This window comes from Euwallacea similis, chromosome 16, assembly GCF_039881205.1.
Source record: "Euwallacea similis isolate ESF13 chromosome 16, ESF131.1, whole genome shotgun sequence".
Taxonomy (NCBI): Eukaryota; Metazoa; Arthropoda; class Insecta; order Coleoptera; family Curculionidae; genus Euwallacea; species Euwallacea similis.
In genome coordinates, this window is record NC_089624.1 from 3670940 (window position 1) to 3691034 (window position 20095).

The window sequence follows — 20095 nt, forward strand, 5'->3', positions numbered from 1 at the left end:
TGGAGTTTGTCGTAACTGACGAGGAACCTGTATTGCAACACTTCAAGAAGCCTTCTGGGCAAGCGCATTGTTGATTTGATTTCAAATCTGTAATATGAGTTGCTCAGAAATATTCTCGAACTGTTCTCGGAGCTTCCCCGACCGATTGGTGCAAACACAATACTCTCCTGATTATTTTATAATGCAGGCTTGTATTTAAAATTTCCTTGTAATGCCAACAGTTTTAACCGGTTGTCTACCTTTAACTATTTTCCAATACATTCATAACGACCACTATCGAAATATTTCGTAATTGCATTTCTCCATACATCGGAAGAAACTGCCAAAAAGCTAGTAGTAATTAAAAACAACTACGGTCCTGGCAAACGGCTAGGTTAAAGAAAGAAAAGCTAAAGATCCAGGATCCAGGTAGGAACCAGAAGCACTTTACAAGCAAAGCAAACAAACAACAACAAAGCTCTTCAATAAAAACCATTTAATTAATTTTATTGAACTATAACCTAAACAACATTTAGTCATCTCAAACAAGAGTACCACTCTTTTATTAATTATTATTTCAAATTTTCATACAAATTGTTTATCCATCAGTTATCCCAAATGAAAGTCGAAGTGGAAGATATGGATGTGAGCCCTATATGTGATTCAGTTGTAAGTATTCTTTGAACTACCCCAGTTAGTAACTTATTCATGTTTTTATTTTTCTTAAACAGTCATCCTTAATTGAGGGATGCAGGCTTAATGTCCAGATGCAAGGGACTGCAGACTGGCGTAAGACAGATATGATAATGTTAACTGTGATTTAATGTTGATATTATTGCAGCTCTAGCAGAAATTATAAGCATAAAAGATGTACAAGGGATGAAGTACTATTATGTTCACTATGTAGATTGTAAGTATATGCATTTAATCTTACTTGGGAAGTTTAACAAGTATAGGCACATCTACAAGGAATCCCTTTTAATTTTACAAATACATTCGTGCTGTTTAGTTTTTTGGATCTCAAACCATTTTTGAGAAACTAACAGAATTTGGGATTTTCCATTTTTGCCTATTTACAATTGCAATGCCCCAACTTTTTTAACTGTAAACAGGCAAAAAAGTACAAAATCTTACAATCAGCAGTGACCTTAATTTACAAAAGATAGCCAATTGGATAGTATCCTCACAGTAGTCATGGTGCTATAAGAGACAGGATCCATGAAATCCCTTCCAGAGATTACAGGAAGAACCTAAGGTTGATCAAATGCTAAGACAGTTTCTATATTTTTGGAGGGGAAATTCTGGGGTTTCTAACAAACTGAAAATTCCCTGGCAGCTTGTTTACAAATATAAAGATGAACCCACATCCTTAAAAAAGTAGTCTGGTTATAATTATAGAATATAATTGTAGAAACTTATAGTAAAGAAGCTAGCTTCTTTAGAGAACCAACTCAAGTCTTTCATCATTGTTGACACCTTGAACAAAAAAGATTCCAACCCAATTCTAGCCAAGAAATTTTGCATGGTATTTCATTTAGAAATTATATTAATAAATATACATCATCCGATTAATTCAGGGTATTTTCACCTTTTCAAAGATTACTATTGCTTGAGTTTCCAAACTTAAAAGAAATATTGCAATTTTCTGTATCTAATATTCTGCTCTTATATTTCACAAAATATTTGATCACTTTTCATAGTCAACAAACGCTTGGATGAATGGGTAACAGAAGAGTCACTGGACACAAGAAAAGTCCATTTTCCTCGTAAAGATGTAGGTCCTGGTACTGGAGTAACAACTCCCAAGAAAATCCTCATTGGTAGTGGAATAAGTAGTGGCATGAACAGCAGCGCTCAAGCTTCCAGGCCATCCAGTCCCATTATTTCCACCAATTCAGAATTATTAAATGGAAATGCAGTTCTTGCAGCAGCCTTACAGAAAAAAATGAATAGAAAAAGAAAAGGACCTTCTTTAGAAAGTGAGGATTCACAAGAAGGACCTTTGACCAATCCACCTCCTCCAGGGCCGAGGCAATCTGGAAGTATGGTCTCGCATCATGATGATATAGTGACGAGGATGAAAAATGTGGAAATGATTGAATTGGGGCCACACCGTATAAAACCCTGGTATTTTACTCCATATCCACAGGTGAGTGTGAAGTTATATGTGAAACTCTAGTTTTCAATAATAGTATTTATCAGGAAATGGTTAATTTGCCATGCATCTACATATGTGAATTCTGCCTGAAATATCGAAAAAGCAGAAAATGTCTTGAAAGACACTTGAGTAAATGTAATCTAAAGCATCCTCCAGGAAATGAAATATACCGCAAAGACAACATATCATTCTTTGAGATAGATGGCAGGAAGAACAAAGTTTACGCACAGAATTTGTGCTTGTTAGCCAAGTTATTTTTGGATCATAAAACGCTCTATTACGACACTGATCCGTTCCTATTTTACGTTATGACGGTATTTGATCATAGGGGCTTTCACATAGTCGGTTATTTTTCAAAGGAGAAAGAGTCTACAGAGGACTATAATGTTGCTTGCATACTAACATTGCCGCCTTTTCAACGGAAAGGTTATGGAAAACTTCTCATTGAATTTAGTAAGTTTTCCCATGCAATGTTAAAAGATATTGTTGAAAATGAAAATATTTGCGTAATAATGTATGTACTCTTATATTAGGTTATGAACTATCGAAATTTGAAGGAAAAACTGGCTCCCCTGAGAAACCATTGTCAGATTTAGGATTATTGTCATATCGAAGCTACTGGGCTCAAACCATATTGGAAATATTACTGTCTATTAAACCTGTTGGCGACAACGAAAAGCCTCAAATAACTATAAAGTAAGTTAATGTAACTAGCTAGGGTGTATGGCATACGATTCACACATCGATGCCTATCTATTATTGCAAATAAATTGTTGAGTGCCAATAGGCTTCATTTCAAGAGAAAATATCTGCAACAATTGTAAACTTCTGTTATACATACACAGGGTGTTTCAAATTCATAACATGTAATGTGTACTCTATGGTCGGAAAGATCTAAGAAGCTCATATGAACGCTGGTCCACATTCGTTGCTGTTTATACTGCTCTATAAGAGGTGGTGGAGAGAAATGTTGACCACAAACACTCAAAATGTACAAGCTATACTTGAAAAATGTAATCATTTTAAAAATTACATTCTGCGTCTTTGTAAAGAAAGTTTGCGATCCTACATATGTTCACATGAGTCTTTTTTGTTATATTTTTGGTCATAGAATTTGGCGCAAAACTGTAGTTTAACGGCTTGGATGGACTGGATGTCCTACACTCCACTAAAATTGATCTTTTTTTTTTAACTGAAGGCTGCCATGTATTATTACACTTATGTCGTCGTGGTGAGGTCACTTTTTCTAATTTTACCGCCATGAATTAGTACCTAACTTGGTAAATAGGGCATTCAAAAATTTTAAAAAAACCAATGCTCTATTTACTTCTAGCTTGTTAGTGTTGCCTTCTTAGTTCGGGGAATCTTGTATCTCGAAAGGTGGAATTTGGGCAACTTGAAGAACTTTTAATAGGAACGTCGGTTCGCCAACACTAATTTTTATCGAGATACAGATCAAGTTGCATTTAAAATTTGCTTTATTGTTAGCTCCTAAAGTTTCGAACCGAATAAACTAACCCGAACTAACGCATTCGAACGAACATGAACGAACATTTATCCAAATTTTACATTTTATTTAAACAGTTCATATCAATGTTATCAAGATATTCTTATTTACATATGCATTTTCTGCATAAGCTGCGCCGCTTTAAAAATATTTGAAACCCTTATTATGATATTAAAATGAGTAATCCTATCCTAAAATATGCGCATAATAAAGGATGGACATTAAAAAAACTTTAGGCATTGAAATATCATGCAGAGGCATAATTTGGAAAAGTAATTTGTTTTCTATTAGTCGTCTGACCAACGACTGATGGTAAATAGCAAATAGCTTACGCCCTACATTTGCAATTCACCGCCTACTGCGTGTTTTTTTTTTAAATGATCACCCGGTGGATTCTTCTGAAACACCCTGTATTTTTGCCAGTGACAAATGGGTAATAACGACATTTCCAGTGAAATCTGCGAGTTGACCAGTATTAAGAAAGAAGATGTGATTTCAACTTTACAAAATTTGAACTTAATCAACTACTATAAAGGACAGTACATCATTACGCTTAGTAAGGAGATAATGGAGCAACACTTTACGGCCATGGAGAATAGAAAGATTCGAATCGATTCGAAAGCTTTGCATTGGACTCCAAAGGACTGGGGCAAAAGGGCCAAGTGGTAGGAGTTTGTGAAGCTTCCTCTTTATTGTTTTTTTTTGTTGGAAAATTGACCACAGTCAGGTCTAATTATGAAACAATACGTGTGAAATATAGAAGATGGGTGATATTCAGAAGTAAAGCATTTTGTTGATTATATTTATTTGTTCTTCGCAATTAATACCTGCAATGCGTTCAGTCATTATTAATAGCATAATTGTATGCATACAAAGTATTTTAAAATTCGAGTAACAAAACCTTAGGGATTTGTGATCGTTGTAACAGCACTAAAAGAGTAAAACAATTATATTGAAGCAAGGCTTCTCACGATTATCCTCATTCAAGTTCTGTTAATCAACTTTAATCCCTCAAGAAATATCGGCGAGCGAGAATGCGCGTTTATTTAACTGAAATTTTGAATGTGATGATGTTCCAATTTATTATAGGAATTTTTGAAACTGTTTTTTACTTGCGGGTTATTCTGCAGTGCGGCATTTGTGGTTGTGAAGTAATGCAATGATTGAAATTCCAATTCTTAGAGCATCATTTCTAAACTTATTTCACTGCGCCCACCTTCGTCGACTGAACTGCAGGTACCTTTCAAATGTGTCTAACCAAACATATACATTCCTGTTGCATTGTAATGTATTCATGTACAGGGTGATTCATTGGGAATGGGACATGGCGAAACCCGAGATAGGAAACACCTAAATATGACCTAAATATAAATTGGACCCAATATTCCTTATTTAAATTTCAGAATTACATGGTGTTAAAAGTTGAAATTTTATTTTAAAATTTCTTACTAACTTTTCGTGTTTTTATAGTACCAACACAAAAATTGGTATACTTAAATTTTGTAAGATGTCAAGTAAGAATTTTGATTTAATTTTTATGTAGTTCCCAGAGGGTGCTAGTTACGACTCACTGCTTCGGTATGTTTGGTCATATTTTTGTATGAATGTAACTGAAATCAAATTCTATTCCACATAATGAAAGAACGTCTATTTTTACCCAAAAAAGGTATTCTTGTTTAATCCCGATATCTCTCTTCGTTTACGAGATTTTTACCCGTAAGCTAATTCGTATCGTACCATTTCAAATTCTCAAAAACGATGGTGACTGCAAGTGCATCAATATTTCAACAATATTTTTCCATATCAATGGATTGATCGTGGAAATGAATTTCCATGGCCCACGAAAAGTTCAGACCTAAAGCTAAAATACCATATCTTTATTTTTAAAAAATAAATAAGACATTTATTAACTTGAATTTATTGATTTTCAAATAAATATTTTATCGTATAAAAACAAATGAAAAATAATTGTTATTTAAGCAGTTATTCAAAATACAGTGAAACCTCTCGTTACGGACACCTCCGTTAAACGGACACGTTTCAGAAAACAAAGCTCCTAGGTACTTTTTTATATGTAGAACAAACTCCCATAACCGGACACTAATAAACAGACGCGGACACTGTTTTTGGTACCAAAAAATACAGAAACCTCCGTTAACCGGACTTGACATTTTATTAATGAAACATATGTTGTATAATGTTTCGTAGCGAATTACCCGAATTAGTTCTGTGAATTCCCTATTTTTTGTTTTAATGCTAATGCATTGTGTGCGCGCGAGTTTTCCCCTTTATAAGAAAACACTGGCAGGAATGACTTTAAAATTCTTTAATAAAAAGATGTATAATAATTGCTTAGTAATAAGGCCCTGACTCGGACACCTCGTTAAGATGGAATGAATGCAACTTGGGTCGAGCCTAAGGAGAAAAAAATAAGAAAAACAAACAAGGAGGAAACAGTGTCCAATTTCACCGGGTGAACCGAAATACACCCGCGGTCTTAAATAATATCAATTAACAAACATCCAGAAATTTATGGGATTTGAAAAAATATACGAGAGCTGTAAAATCTATCGGTTCTAGAGTTTATACACATTGAATCAACATTGAAAAAATCTATCGAGTTCAACTGGGTTGTTGGATGGCTTTTTACAATTTTGCACAAATTAATAATTATTATAACTTAATCATAATATTGATACCTACTGGTTATTGTTGATTTTTAATATAGTAATTATCATAAATCGTTAGAGTTAAATGAATAAGGTTTAATTCATATCCTGTTACAAAATTATTTAGTCTGGAAAGAACGATTTATTTGTCAGTTATGGTTGTAATCAAAACAAAGAAACCAATACTAAAGGTTGCAGGCGATGCGATCCCTGCAATCTAAGGTTGGAAAGGCAGTCAGTTTTAGATTTTGAAAGTGTAAAAGTGATAGAGAAGTGAGTGTATGTAATACAGTTTTTTTTTGCAATGGTGCCGAGTAAGAGGCTTCTTAGTTTGAAGGAGAGCATTGAAGTTATTAGTGCTAGTGAAAAAGATAATTTATCCGTTCGAAAATTTGCCCAGAAATTTAATATCGGAAAAACTCAGGCGGTAGAAATTGTAAAAAACAAGGATCACATTCGTTTAAAGTGGGAAGCAAGAAACGTGAATACCGAAGAAAAACGAAGTTTTTTGAAAACTGAGGGACTTAATATTGAATAATCCTTTTTAACCAGACCGTCTAATGGTGTGACAGTAAAAATCAAATTGTAGGCGTAATTAATTAAACCTTTTATTTCTTATTATCAACGATCGTTATATATACCCGACAGGCGATAGACTAACTCTAGATTTTTTAACTACTCTTATCGCTAAGCCAGAGAAGGAAGAGAAACACTAACCTAAGCAATAATCATATTTAGGCCGGTCGTTCTTTGAGGCATTGATAACATTGCGTCATATATCTATGAATAGGAATGCGCTTTATTCGTTGTTTTGGACTGGATATTCCAACACTTAAAGTTGACAAATTGTGTTGTAATTGGTTTTCACATGCTCAAAGTCAGAACATTCCGATATCAGGAACTTTAGTAAAGGCTAAAACTCGAGAAATAGCAAACAAATTAAATCTTACCAATTTTTAAGCTTCTAATGGTTGGTTGGAAAAGTGGCGTAAAAGACATTCAATTAGTTTTAAGTGCATCTCCGGAGGATCAGCTGATGTCAATCAAGTAGATGTAGACCAGTTTAAAATTGAGCTGCCATCATTACTCCTTGAGTACCAGCCAGAGGATGTGTATGTAAGATTTCGGTATCGTTATTGAAAGGAAAAAAATAAAACAAAAGCAAGTTTTGAGGTACTTCTTTACTTGTCAAGAATCCAAAACCGAGTCCCCGATACACATGCCTTATCCCCCCCCGAGAGCACCCCTCTCCTTTTTTTTAAGAGCATTGATAAGCCACATTCCAGGCCTTTTCCCACGATTCCCTGACCCATCATCAATTTTTCTCTCGCCTATGTTAAGGAATTCATAAACAACCCTCTATCGTTTTCTCACGCTTATCTTAGAAGTAATTTACGGCTAACCCCCATGTCATTCTCACATGGTATTACTTGATGGTCTTAACATAAGCGAGGAATGCTCACACGGCCAATTCTGACACTAAATTCGCTCTCGAATTTGCCTCTAACAATTATTGACAAATGAAGCATACTTAATGAATTAATCTAAGTCTTAACAAAAATATACTCGATGAACTAAATCTAAGTTTTAACAAAAACATACTCAATGAATTAAATCTAAGTTTTCGACAAAAACATACTTAATAAATTAAGTCTAAGTTTTTAACAATAAAAGAATTTTCAAGGTGTGAAGCGTTACGGCTTCCAACATCAACAATTTTTTTTTTTTTTTTTTTTTTTTTTTTTTTTTTGTGCGAAGCGCTGCGGCTTCCAACATCAAGGTCTAAAATGCGAAGCGTTACGGCTTCCAACATCAAGCTTTAAGATGCGAAGCGTTACGGCTTCCAACATCAAATTCTAAGATGCGAAGCGTTACGGCTTCCAACATCAAGCTCTAAGATGCGAAGCGTTACGGCTTCCAACATCAAGCTCTAAGATGCGAAGCGTTACGGCTTCCAACATCAAATTCTAAGATGCGAAGCGTTACGGCTTCCAACATCAAGCTCTAAGATGCGAAGCGTTACGGCTTCCAACATCAAGCTCTAAGATGCGAAGCGTTACGGCTTCCAACATCAAGCTCTAAGATGCGAAGCGTTACGGCTTCCAACATCAAGCTCTAAGATGCGAAGCGTTACGGCTTCCAACATCAAGCTCTAAGATGCGAAGCGTTACGGCTTCCAACATCAAGCTCTAAGATGCGAAGCGTTACGGCTTCCAACATCAAGCTCTAAGATGCGAAGCGTTACGGCTTCCAACATCAAGCTCTAAGATGCGAAGCGTTACGGCTTCCAACATCAAGCTCTAAGATGCGAAGCGTTACGGCTTCCAACATCAAGCTCTAAGATGCGAAGCGTTACGGCTTCCAACATCAAGCTCTAAGATGCGAAGCGTTACGGCTTCCAACATCAAGCTCTAAGATGCGAAGCGTTACGGCTTCCAACATCAAGCTCTAAGATGCGAAGCGTTACGGCTTCCAACATCAAGCTCTAAGATGCGAAGCGTTACGGCTTCCAACATCAACAATTTTTTTTTATTTTTTTTTTTAATATATTTTTTGAATTGGTCAATGCTCACACGAGCCTAATAACTATAACAATAAGTAAATAACTAGTCATCTTCCATCTGGAACTCTCCAGGCCATATTCGTAACATATCAGTTGCGACTATCCTTTTGCGATTTGTTATTAAGTTTAGCAGTTCCACTCGATCATTCGGAACGAGTTTTGTGATTTCAAAAGGACCGTCGTACCTTCTGTCCAATTTTGCCAAGTGAGAGTTTCCCGATGGATGGAAAACGATATCTCCTACATTAAAGTTTTTGTTAATTCTATGCGTTTTATCATATTTAGATTTCATGTACTCTCCATGCCCAAGGGTACGTTCGTATGCTAGTAGGCGATCTTTTTCTAGAGTATCAGTTATGGTGCGAGGAATAGCAGACGTTAGAGACTCAATGTTTTGGCTGGCTAGGTGTCGACCCGTTAGAAGATAAATAGGTGCGAATCCTGTAGTTTTTTGAACCGTTGTGTTTAGTGTACCCTGTAACTTTTCCGCGCTACTCGTCCATTCTGACTTATCTTTGATTGTTGTTCTCAACAAATCTAGTACCGTAGAAACATACCTCTCGACTTGGCCATTACCTCTAGGGGCACTTTTGGCTACGCAATGCTGCTCAATATTTAGGTCTGATAGATATTTTGTAACTAATTTGTCGGTAAAATTTGTCCCGCGGTCGGAAATTAGTCTTTTTGTGTTTCCTAAGATGTTCAAATAAATTCTTAATTTATCACAGGTTTCTGTTCCCGTTAGGGTTTTTATGGGAATCAAAAAAACAAATTTAGTAAAGGAATCTATTAAGATTAAAAGATGTTTAAATCCTTCCTTAGTTTCGGGAAAAGGACCGACACAATCGGCGTGTAAGGTGTGAAACGGAATTGGTACCTTTTTGATGGGATGTAGGGTTCCTTGTTTTGGGCCAGTATGTTTTTTACTCGCTATGCACGTTAAGCAATGATTACAGTATTTCCTGACAAATCGGGCCATTCTGGGGAACCGGAAGTAATGATTTATCATTGCAAATGTTTTATCTATTCCGATGTGGTTCTGTTCGTCATGAAATAACTTTAACAGACCAAATCGGCTGCCTTTCGGGACATAAGCACGATAGATAGGGGGGTTTTGTCCCGGGTTGATTTTTCGGAACAAAATATCTTTTTGACAAAAATATTCATGCGTTAATTTCCCTTCTTCTAATTTGGATTTAATTTCTCGTGTAACTGGGTCTTTTTTTGACTGATTTTTAGCCAGTTATCGGTTGTAATGATATTTATTTGCAACGCGCGGGGTTTCTCTATCGGATTTCGACTTAAATAGTCTACGTGCTGAATATACTTGCCTTTTCGATATTCGATTGTAAAGTTAAATGATTGTAAGTACAGCCACCAGCGCGCGACTCTCGGAACCAAGTCCTTTTTGTTTTGGGTTAATTTTAAGGCGTTACAATCGGTCACTAGCTTGAAGTTTATGCCTAGCAAATATACCCTAAAGTGTTTAACGGCTGTATACACTGCTAGAGTTTCCAATTCGTATGAATGATATGGGCTTTCTGTATCTGTGGTACGCTTGGAAAAATACGAAACTACTCTTGTCGTCCTATCTAAATGCTTTTGAAACAGTATCGCCCCGAATTGAAAACTTTGTACAAAACTCATTATTTAATTTGACAGTGAAGAAATGAATCTTTGCTATTTTATTATCAGATTTCCTTGTTCGCTTGTTTTTTTTTTGAAGCATTTCGATTCGTCATGACCCTGTTTGCGGCAAAAACTACAAGTTACGCGGGCAGGCCTTGTATCCAGTCCAGGTTCCTTTCCCGAATTGGGGCAGTTTCGTACTAAGTGTCCTGGACTGTCACAAAGATAGCATAATTTAGGGCCATCATCTTTCCCGAATGGATATTGGCGTTTTGTTCGAATAGGGGTGGCTTGTCTATTATTATCTATCATTTTGAAATTATTTAAGAGAGATAACAACGCAGTCACAGTGGTGACTCCACTATTAAACATCGCGGTTCGTACCGTTGCGTCTCTAACGTCACCCATTACGAGTTCTACCAACTGAGACTCAGATAAATTAAAGTTCAAGGCCTTAAGTAAGGAAATTTTCTTTCTAGCATACTCACAGTACTCTTTAGCGTCGTTGCTGGTGTATCTGCTGGCCTGGCGAAACCGCTCACTCAAGTTGTTTTTCGGCGGGTATAGGTCCGACAGTTCCGCCTTGAAGTTTTTCCAAGTTTTCTCGGAAGGCTGCCAAGCGTTGAACCATTCTTTGGCGTCGCCCATCAATCCACTAGCCGCCCGTGATAGAGTCTCGAAATCGGTCCAATGGAAGGTTTCTCGGAGCTTTTCGATCTCGGTTACCCATCTCGCTGCCCCCAAGTCGTCACTTGTTGGATTGAAGAGTGGTATTTGGATCGAGGTGACTACATTCCTTGAAGAGTTCGGTTGCGCTGCGTTTTCCCTCATTTGTTGGAGAGTTTCAGCTAGGACTTGGACCAAAGCCTCCATGTTCCAGTTTAGTCACACTCACGATTTTGAAGAAGAAGGGAAAAAAAAACTTCCGTGTAACTACTCGGCGCTATTGAAGCACGACCAAAGCACTTATTCGCACACAATTAAGGCACTGATTAGGACACGACTATGGCACTGATTAGGATTGTATCCCACTTCTGATGTAAGATTTCGGTATCGTTATTGAAAGGAAAAAAATAAAACAAAAGCAAGTTTTGAGGTACTTCTTTACTTGTCAAGAATCCAAAACCGAGTCCCCGATACACATGCCTTATCCCCCCCCGAGAGCACCCCTCTCCTTTTTTTTAAGAGCATTGATAAGCCACATTCCAGGCCTTTTCCCACGATTCCCTGACCCATCATCAATTTTTCTCTCGCCTATGTTAAGGAATTCATAAACAACCCTCTATCGTTTTCTCACGCTTATCTTAGAAGTAATTTACGGCTAACCCCCATGTCATTCTCACATGGTATTACTTGATGGTCTTAACATAAGCGAGGAATGCTCACATGTACAATGCCGATGAAACTGATCTTTTTTTACGCGCTTTGCCTGATAAAACTTATAAATCCGAAAAATGTTCTGGAGGAAAGCTCTCCAAAGAAAGGCTTTCGATTTTGATTTTGTGCCAATATCGCAGGACACAGAGAAGAATTGCTTGTGATTGGAAAAGCAGCTAGACCTAGAGCATTTAAAAATGCAATGAAAGATTTACCGGTAACTTGGAGGTTTAATAAGAAAGCATGGACGACGCAAGATATTATGAATGAATGGTTGTTACAATTTGACAGAAAAATGGTCAGACAGAAACGAAAAATACTGTTATTCTTAGATAATACAGCATCTCACCTTCGTGAAGTTAAACTACAAAACATAAATCTTGTCGTTTTGCCGCCGAATACAACATCAGTATATCAACCTCTAGACCAAGGTATCATTTAAAATTTTAAATTCTATTATCGCGGATTAATTTTAAAACATATTTAATCAAAAATGGATCAAGTAGAAACCGCATCGCAGCTAGCAAAATCTGTCAATGTGTTAGAAGCTCTTTATTTTATTAAGAGACCTTGGAATAAAGTTGCCCCAACAACAATACAAAATTGTTTTACAAAAGCTGGCTTTCATAAAAATGATGACGCTACATTGATGGAATGGGATCCAGAAGATAACACTCCACTTTTCACAATAGCTGATATAGAAAAGTACTCCAAAGTTATGAACCTAACATCTGAAAATTTTGATAATTTTGTTCAACTCGATGACAATACAGCAACGGAGGAAATACACTTTGACATTAACGATGCCATTATGAACTTGGGTGGAGGATTTGTAGAGGAAAAAGAGAGCGCATTCGATGATGAAATAATTTTTGAAAACAAACACAAAATTACTTCTTACAGTGAGACTTTAAAAGTAGTTGAAGATTTAAAAAATTTGGCTAATGAAGACTACGTCGCATTCCAGCATCTTAAAAATTTAGAAACGAGCGTGAAAGACAGAACCATGAGTGTCCGGTTATGGGAGGTTTCACTGTAACCACGTTCCACCTCTAAACCTTAGATTATTTAGGAGAATATTATGTCAATCGTTTGATAATTTTACATACAGAGCATATCTACCCACCTCGGTCCCGAGATCTTACGCCACTTAATTACTTCTTGTTCCCAACGTTAAAAAATAACATTTTTAAATAATCAGTACACTGAATTGAGAAGACCTTAAGGAACGTATTAAATCAGAGTGTGTAAATATCACCCCAGAAGTTTTCGACAATGTCTTCGAGAGTATGAAGCGTCGGGTAAATTTGTGCATTAAACTGAATTGATAATATTTTCAGCAATTATTGTGAATTTTTCAAACAATTAGACTTGTGTTGTTAAAAAATAGCCTTAATGTTTAATTGAAATCTTCAAAATTAAAAGTAAATAAAGCATTATAAACTCACTCGGCTTCTTCATCAAAAATTAATTTTAACGTCGTTTTGCAGCATATAATCAAGTTACGACCTACTTTTTATCTTCTATTTCTCTTGTATAAAATTCCACAGCTGGTTTAATATGAGATTTAAATGATCACTTAGTAAAATAATCACAAATGGTTCAATTGAACCGGCAAGTTTATTTGCAAATAAAAAAAACACGTTCATTGGTGCTCAGTACAAAAAAGGAATCAAAGCTTTCCTTGTCTTGGGAAAATCCTCAAATTTCTCTTGATACCACCAATGAGACAATAAAATTGTCTCAATCTGAAGAATGACCATTAGATTCTTATGGAATATAAAACTTAAAAAGAAAATTGTATTACCTGATTGGTGAACACCCAAGCACCTACGAAGAACCATGTATTGCTCCACAATATCCATGCAATGCAACAATACATTACAATCTCTGTTGTCTGATGAGGAGATGTTAAATAATCAAACCAATCCCCTTTGGGCAATTTATATTCATTATTGATTATATTACCTAAAAAGGTAAGTTTTAATCCCTACAATACATTATTTTTTAATGCTCATACCATTTTTATCCTTTCTTAAATTAGCTAATATTTTAGTGCAAATAAACTGATGTTTCCATGCTAAAAAAAAGATGAGGACTGCAATCTTGTCTGATAAAGTAGTTGATAATAAGTTCATTGGTGCCTCTGCAATTGTGGCTGAAATATTCAGTCAATATAATTCTTAATATTCAATTATTAATTATTTACACGAAGAATTGACAAACGAAGGTGCTTCACATAAAATGGCTAATACAACTCCTAGATAATGTATATGCCCAGTTACATAGTGAGTTAAATTCAATTTACTGCTATTGCCAAACACAGATATTTTCAAACTTTCATAGAGTCTACGATATACTTGGATTGTCATCAAACAACTAGCAATAAAAACTTTGTGCTTAGGAACTGAAAAGCAATCAAATTTACACATTTTGATGTTTGTTTTTAGTGTGGAAAAGACTTACCAAAAGTAATCCTCTCAGTGCCACATAAAAAGTCTAAAAGGTATGTGATGTGGCTAGGAACCTTCATGTGAAACAAGTAGACCGTGGTCACAAGCCAAAGTAAATAAGTAAATTCAATAAAGGCACAGATATAGAAATGTTTAAACCATGATTTAGGCACTTGAACAAAAAGTTTAGATTGGCTTTTGGCCCCAAATTTTCCGAATCGAAATGTTTCAGATAAAATGTAGGGCAATTTGGGTTCAAAGAAATTTATCAAACTGGCCCAAACAATCATGATTAAAGTTAGCAGGCAAAATAATATACTGATCAGATTCATGGTGATCAATTTTCAAAAACAAACTAATGTTGGAATAGAATGGGCTATTCAGATATGAGAGATCAGAAGAACATGGCGGGGCTACGTGTGCGTGCGTTTACCGATCGAGGTGTCGGTAACAGTGTAACAAGCATCTAAAGATAACGGGTTCCTTTTGCATTATAATTTCCGGTAGACCCGCAAGAAAGATCATAATTCAACCCAACAGAGAAATTGATCCAGTAGATTAAATACAGCCTTTTCCTAGTCAACCACTTTATTTTGCACAGTTAAAGTTTGCACTAATTATCACAGCTTGGTATCACTAATACTAAGGGTGATGTTGTGGTATTTTATCTCAAGAGAATTCAGGGCAGAAATAGAGCTTTTTAGGGTTTGTTTTCCCTTTTAAAGACTAACGATCCCTTTCTGTTTATCCGCTACTGTCACCCGTCAAGTGAGGTTTTCCTGACAGTATTACTTGCCAATGCAGGTTCTCGGATTGGGCAATCATACCTATAAATATAAACTACCCATTTTAATTTCTATGTGGACGATCTTTCGAGTGATGCACCACAAATGTTACTACCAAGTGATCATTTAAATTTCGCATTTAGCCAGCTGTAGAATTTTACACAAGAGAAATAGAAGATAAAAAGTAGGTTGTAGCTTGATCATATGCCGCAAAATGACGTTAAAATTAATTTTTGATACAAGAGCCGAGTGAGGTTATGATGCTTCATTTACTTTTAATTTTGAATATTTCAATTAAACCTTAAGGCTATTTTTTAATATAGCCTTTAATAACACAAGTCTAATTGTTCGAAAAATTCACGATAATTGCTGAAAATGTTGTCCATTCACTTCAATGCACAAATTTACCTGACACTTCATACTCTCAAAGACATTGTCGAAAACTTTTGGGGTGATATTTGCATACTCTGCTCTAATCCGTTCCTTAAGGTCTTCGATTCTGTGTACTGATTGTTTAAAAACGTTACTTTTTAAAGTTGGGAACAAGAAGTAATCAAGTGGCGTAAAGTCTGGGGATCGAGGTGGGTAGATATGCTCTGTATGTAAAATTATCAAAGATTCACATAATATTCTCTTAGATAATCTAAGGTTGCACAAGCTGTATGAGCTGTTGCTCTAGCATGTTGGAAATAATCCTATTGTAATTCGTAAGGGTATAGTTGATTAATGAACTCATCCACCATGTTTTGATAACGTTCTGTTGTAACTCTCTCCTTGAAGAAAATTGGTCTAATTAAATGTCTTTGGGAGGCAACAACCCAAACTCCAATTTTTTGCAGATGTAATGAAGATTCTTAAAATATGTAAGGGTTATTTGAACTCCACATTTACATATTTTGAAAGTTTACATATCCCAACAAATGAAACCAGGCTTCTTCACTAAAGAATGATAGATCCAGAAGATTGTTATTCATTGTCTCATTGAGGCAGGTGCAATAAGTTATTCTCGTTTCATAATTTAAAGGCTAAAGTTTTTGGAACACTTGTATTTTGTAGGTCCTTTTTGGCAATTTAGGTTCTTATTGAGAATTCTGTGACAGGTACCATAAGATAAGTCAACCTGCGGTGACAATCTCATCAAGAAAGTATTCATGCTTTATCTGTCTTACATTTTCTACAGTGTCTGGGAGTTCGTTTTTTTGGTCTTCTGTTGCCTGACTTTCTCTGAATGCTGCCACTTTCATGAAATAAATTTACAACATACTTTAGTGTATTTACAAAGTCCAGTTCATCTATTACAATTTCATGAAATTTTTCACGAAATTTTCCAAAACAGGATGAACTTCATAAACCCATTCTCCATTAATTTGATGTCCATTACGAAAATAGGCTTCAATCATAAATGTTTACTGCTCGTCCATGAACACTATTTTGCGGTACCGAATTTAAACAAACTATACTATAATCTTAAAAAATACTAATTTTTTAATAAAACGGACAAAAATTAATAAAATAACAAAGAGGAAAACGAAAAATACAAAGGCCGAGTGGTAAATAATCAAAATAATAAATAATGATTGGCTAAATGTCTCCGGAAGAAGCGTTTCGGCGTGAAAAATTAGCAAATAATGTAGGTTACTTAGATAACCAAATATACATAAACGATAATCGACATACGTTCTTTTCTTCAACCAATTCCACAACTTACTGGATATGAAATTTAAATGATCACTTTGTATATACAGGGTGTTTTTTTGGTGTGCCTATCATTGCTATCTCCGAAACGGTGAGAGTTACAACTTCGATTAAATTAGACTAAATTGACTCCTTATGGAGCTGATTAAGGAAACCGCTGCAAGGTTGCCACATTTTCAGTAGTTTCCTAGATATTTGAAAAAGTATGAAAATGGTCCAAAATTTCAATCCCTCGTATTTCGTATACTATTTGTGATAGAAAAGAAATTTAAATTACAAAGTTTCATAACTTTTTACTCTCTATAAAACGACATATCGAACATCGTTGTATAACTTTTAATAACTAAGTAATCGGTATCAACTTCATTATTTTAAATACGGACCTGGAATTTTTATTTAATATTTCGAAAGCGCTTTTTATTCCTGACAGACCCATGTATAATATGTTTATATTTATTAACTTTTCAACCCGCATAATTCATCATCAGACTATTTTTTATTTACCTTTTTAAACTACACCACATACTCTTTCTTATTAACCTATAATTATCCTAAATGTTCGAAGTGTCTCCCATTCTCCCTTAGACATAACCGTACACTTTTTATTAGTGTTTTCTGGATGCTTCTAAGTGTTCTGGGTGTAATGCTTTGACACGCAAATATAATTTTATTTTTTAAGTGGTCAATATTTTCTGGTGGGGTTTTATAAACTTTGTCTTTAATTATTCCCCAAATAGAAAAATCCATTGGAGTCATATCGGGAGAACGAGGTGGCCATAATATTGGGCCGTTATTTCCTATCCAGCAATTAGGTGTAAATAAATCTAAAAATAACTTTATTTGACAAATAAATGTCAAACTTATTAGAAAATCGTTTCCACAGTGACCTAGTACGTAATGTAGTTTAAAAAGGTAAATAAAAAATAGCCTTATGATGAATTATGCGGGTTGAAACGTTAATAAATGTAAACATATTATACATGGGTCTGTCAGGAATAAAAACCGCTTTAGAAATATTAAATAAAAATTCCAGGTCCGTATTTAAAATAATGAAGTGGATACCGATTACTTAGTTATTAAAAGTTATACAATGATGTTCGATATGTCGTTTTGTAGAGAGTAAAAAGTTGTGAAACTTTGTAATTTAAATTTCTTTTCTGCCACAAATAGTATACGAAATACGAGGGATTGAAGTTTTGGACGATTTTCATACTTTTTCAAATATCTTGGAAATTACTGAAAATGTGGCAACCTTGCAGCGGTTTCCTTAATCAGTTCCATAAGGGAACAATTTAGTCTATTTTAATCGAAGTTGTAACTTTCACCGTTTCGGAGATAGCAATGATAGGCACACCAAAAAAAAAAACATCCTGTATACATATATGTATATATATAGCAATTAAATTTCGCATATGATCTATTGGAGGTGCTGTTATTCAAGGTGGTCTCTAGGAGCTGCATTCATCAATTATGGAAAAATTATAAATTGGAAAAATCTGAAAATTTCACACAATGTGAAAGTTAATGGGGTCAACATGTGTAAAATATTTTCTAAATAGCGGTACTTTCAGAAATACTCAAAGTAGCTGTCAGTTGCTTCTTTTAGACAGAGTGTTTTACATATTAGCATATCCGCCTTCAAATTTTGTGAATGTTTTGTATAACATACCCTAGTCTAATTTTTAACTGTTTTTAAAATATTACACTTTCCACAGTTTTAACTTCCAAACAATTAACATTAGAGCAAAAGAATTTTTCACTCCAATCTGAACTTCAATACCTACCTAATGGACTATTTTTTTCTATAATTGATTGATGCAGTGCTGGGGGGACCATACTGTATTATTTAGTTTGGAAAAGTGCTAATCAACTTCAAAATAAGTAACAACAAAACGCCATATAAACACAATTTTTCATGTATTGATTTATTCCCAAAGTCATTCACTACCCATCATTTTAATATTCTAGTAAATGAAAGTAATATCAAATAAATTAACAAATGCTTCTTACATCTGAATCTACATTAAAATTGAAATACAAACACAGAATTTGTTTAAATTAATCTAATAATTTTAATATATCCCCCAATTTGTCTAAATAAACATCAGGCACTAATTCCTTATCCTTTTTTGATCCTGAATGTTTCCACTCTTGCACTTGATCTAGTTTTGTGACCCCAGTTAAAACTAACATTGTTTGGAATCCACATCGTGTTCCCAAAAGAATATCAGTATTGCATCTATAATTCACATATTTATAAACATATTAAGTTAAATTGAGCTTGTTACCTATCCCCAATCATTAAAGTCCTTGAGGGCTTAACACCATGTTCCTTAATAAGGCAATCAGCAATATATGAACTTGGCTTTCCTACTACTATTGGTTCCCTCATAGCACAAGTTTCAATGGCTTTAACAATAGTACCGGTACCAGGAATCACTATATCTCCGCCCATAGGAAATCTTTCATCGGTATTTGTAGCCAGGAATATGCAGTTAGGTTTGCTTAGATATGTGCATGCCTTAATCATTTTGTTGAAAGAGAAATGCTCATCAAAACCCACAATTACAGCTCCTACATCTGGGTCAGGATGAAATGTTTCTAAAGTTACAGCTACACTGTTTTGTAGTATATCAGGCTGTAGAGAAATTGATGGTGTTATAATTTAGAGGTGACAAGTGCACTCACCCCAACACCATAATATTTAATTCCTACAGCCTCCAATTCTTGGGCAATTGCTTTTGAGCCCACAAGGTAAACTTTTTTATTGAAATTTTGATGTTTCAGGTAACGAACCACTAGGAATGAGGTTGATACTATTTCATCCTTTAAAATAAGAAAATATGGTGTTGCTTATTAATATAACACAATTATTTTACCTTATCAATAATAAAATTCATATGTCTAGCTTTGCTAACAAGTTCATCTCTTATTTTGGTAGAATTGTTAGATACAAACATAATTTTTTTTCCCATTTGTCTAAGACAGTTTACTGCTTCCACTGATCCAGGAATTGCTTCGTTTTCCAGCCAAAGGACCCCATCACAGTCGAACAGAATAGTGTCTATTGAATCAAAATATTGTTTAATTTCTTGCTTTGTCAGCATAGACAGGTTGGTTAAAGAGGCATCCAGGAACATGGTTTATTGATATAGAGGTAGTATTTTCAGATAAATTATTTTTTTATGCAGAAATTTATGTTAAAATTACTACAAAATTTTTTAGATTATTCTATTCATAACCTTTAAATACCCTTGTTGTCAGTGACATAATGTTGGTT

General features: G+C 34.9%; 4 protein-coding genes across 4 annotated transcripts; 2 read left to right on the plus strand and 2 right to left on the minus strand.

The window, feature by feature from the left end:
• The first annotated feature begins 166 nt into the window (after window positions 1–166).
• Tip60 (Histone acetyltransferase Tip60) lies at window positions 167–4432 on the plus strand. Its single transcript, XM_066397801.1, has 7 exons — window positions 167–648; window positions 711–768; window positions 821–889; window positions 1680–2128; window positions 2182–2590; window positions 2671–2833; window positions 4097–4432. The coding sequence occupies exons 1-7, from the start codon at window positions 598–600 to the stop codon at window positions 4311–4313; spliced, it is 1416 nt and encodes a 471-aa protein (XP_066253898.1). The 5' UTR covers window positions 167–597; the 3' UTR covers window positions 4314–4432.
• A 7459-nt stretch (window positions 4433–11891) lies between these two features.
• On the plus strand, window positions 11892–12324 carry LOC136413963 (tigger transposable element-derived protein 6-like). The gene is made up of 2 exons (XM_066397739.1): window positions 11892–12042; window positions 12092–12324. Exons 1-2 carry the CDS (start codon window positions 11892–11894, stop codon window positions 12322–12324), a joined length of 384 nt encoding a protein of 127 aa, XP_066253836.1.
• A 1154-nt stretch (window positions 12325–13478) lies between these two features.
• Window positions 13479–15117, minus strand: LOC136413923 (polyprenol reductase). Its single transcript, XM_066397687.1, has 5 exons — window positions 14349–15117; window positions 14092–14289; window positions 13903–14040; window positions 13690–13850; window positions 13479–13630 (listed from the first exon to the last, which is right to left on the minus strand). Exons 1-5 carry the CDS (start codon window positions 14665–14667, stop codon window positions 13538–13540), a joined length of 909 nt encoding a protein of 302 aa, XP_066253784.1. The 5' UTR covers window positions 14668–15117; the 3' UTR covers window positions 13479–13537.
• Window positions 15118–18842: 3725 nt separating this feature from the next.
• Window positions 18843–20012, minus strand: LOC136414039 (glycerol-3-phosphate phosphatase-like). The gene is made up of 4 exons (XM_066397831.1): window positions 19695–20012; window positions 19504–19641; window positions 19104–19453; window positions 18843–19054 (listed from the first exon to the last, which is right to left on the minus strand). Exons 1-4 carry the CDS (start codon window positions 19953–19955, stop codon window positions 18874–18876), a joined length of 930 nt encoding a protein of 309 aa, XP_066253928.1. The 5' UTR covers window positions 19956–20012; the 3' UTR covers window positions 18843–18873.
• Window positions 20013–20095: the final 83 nt, after the last annotated feature.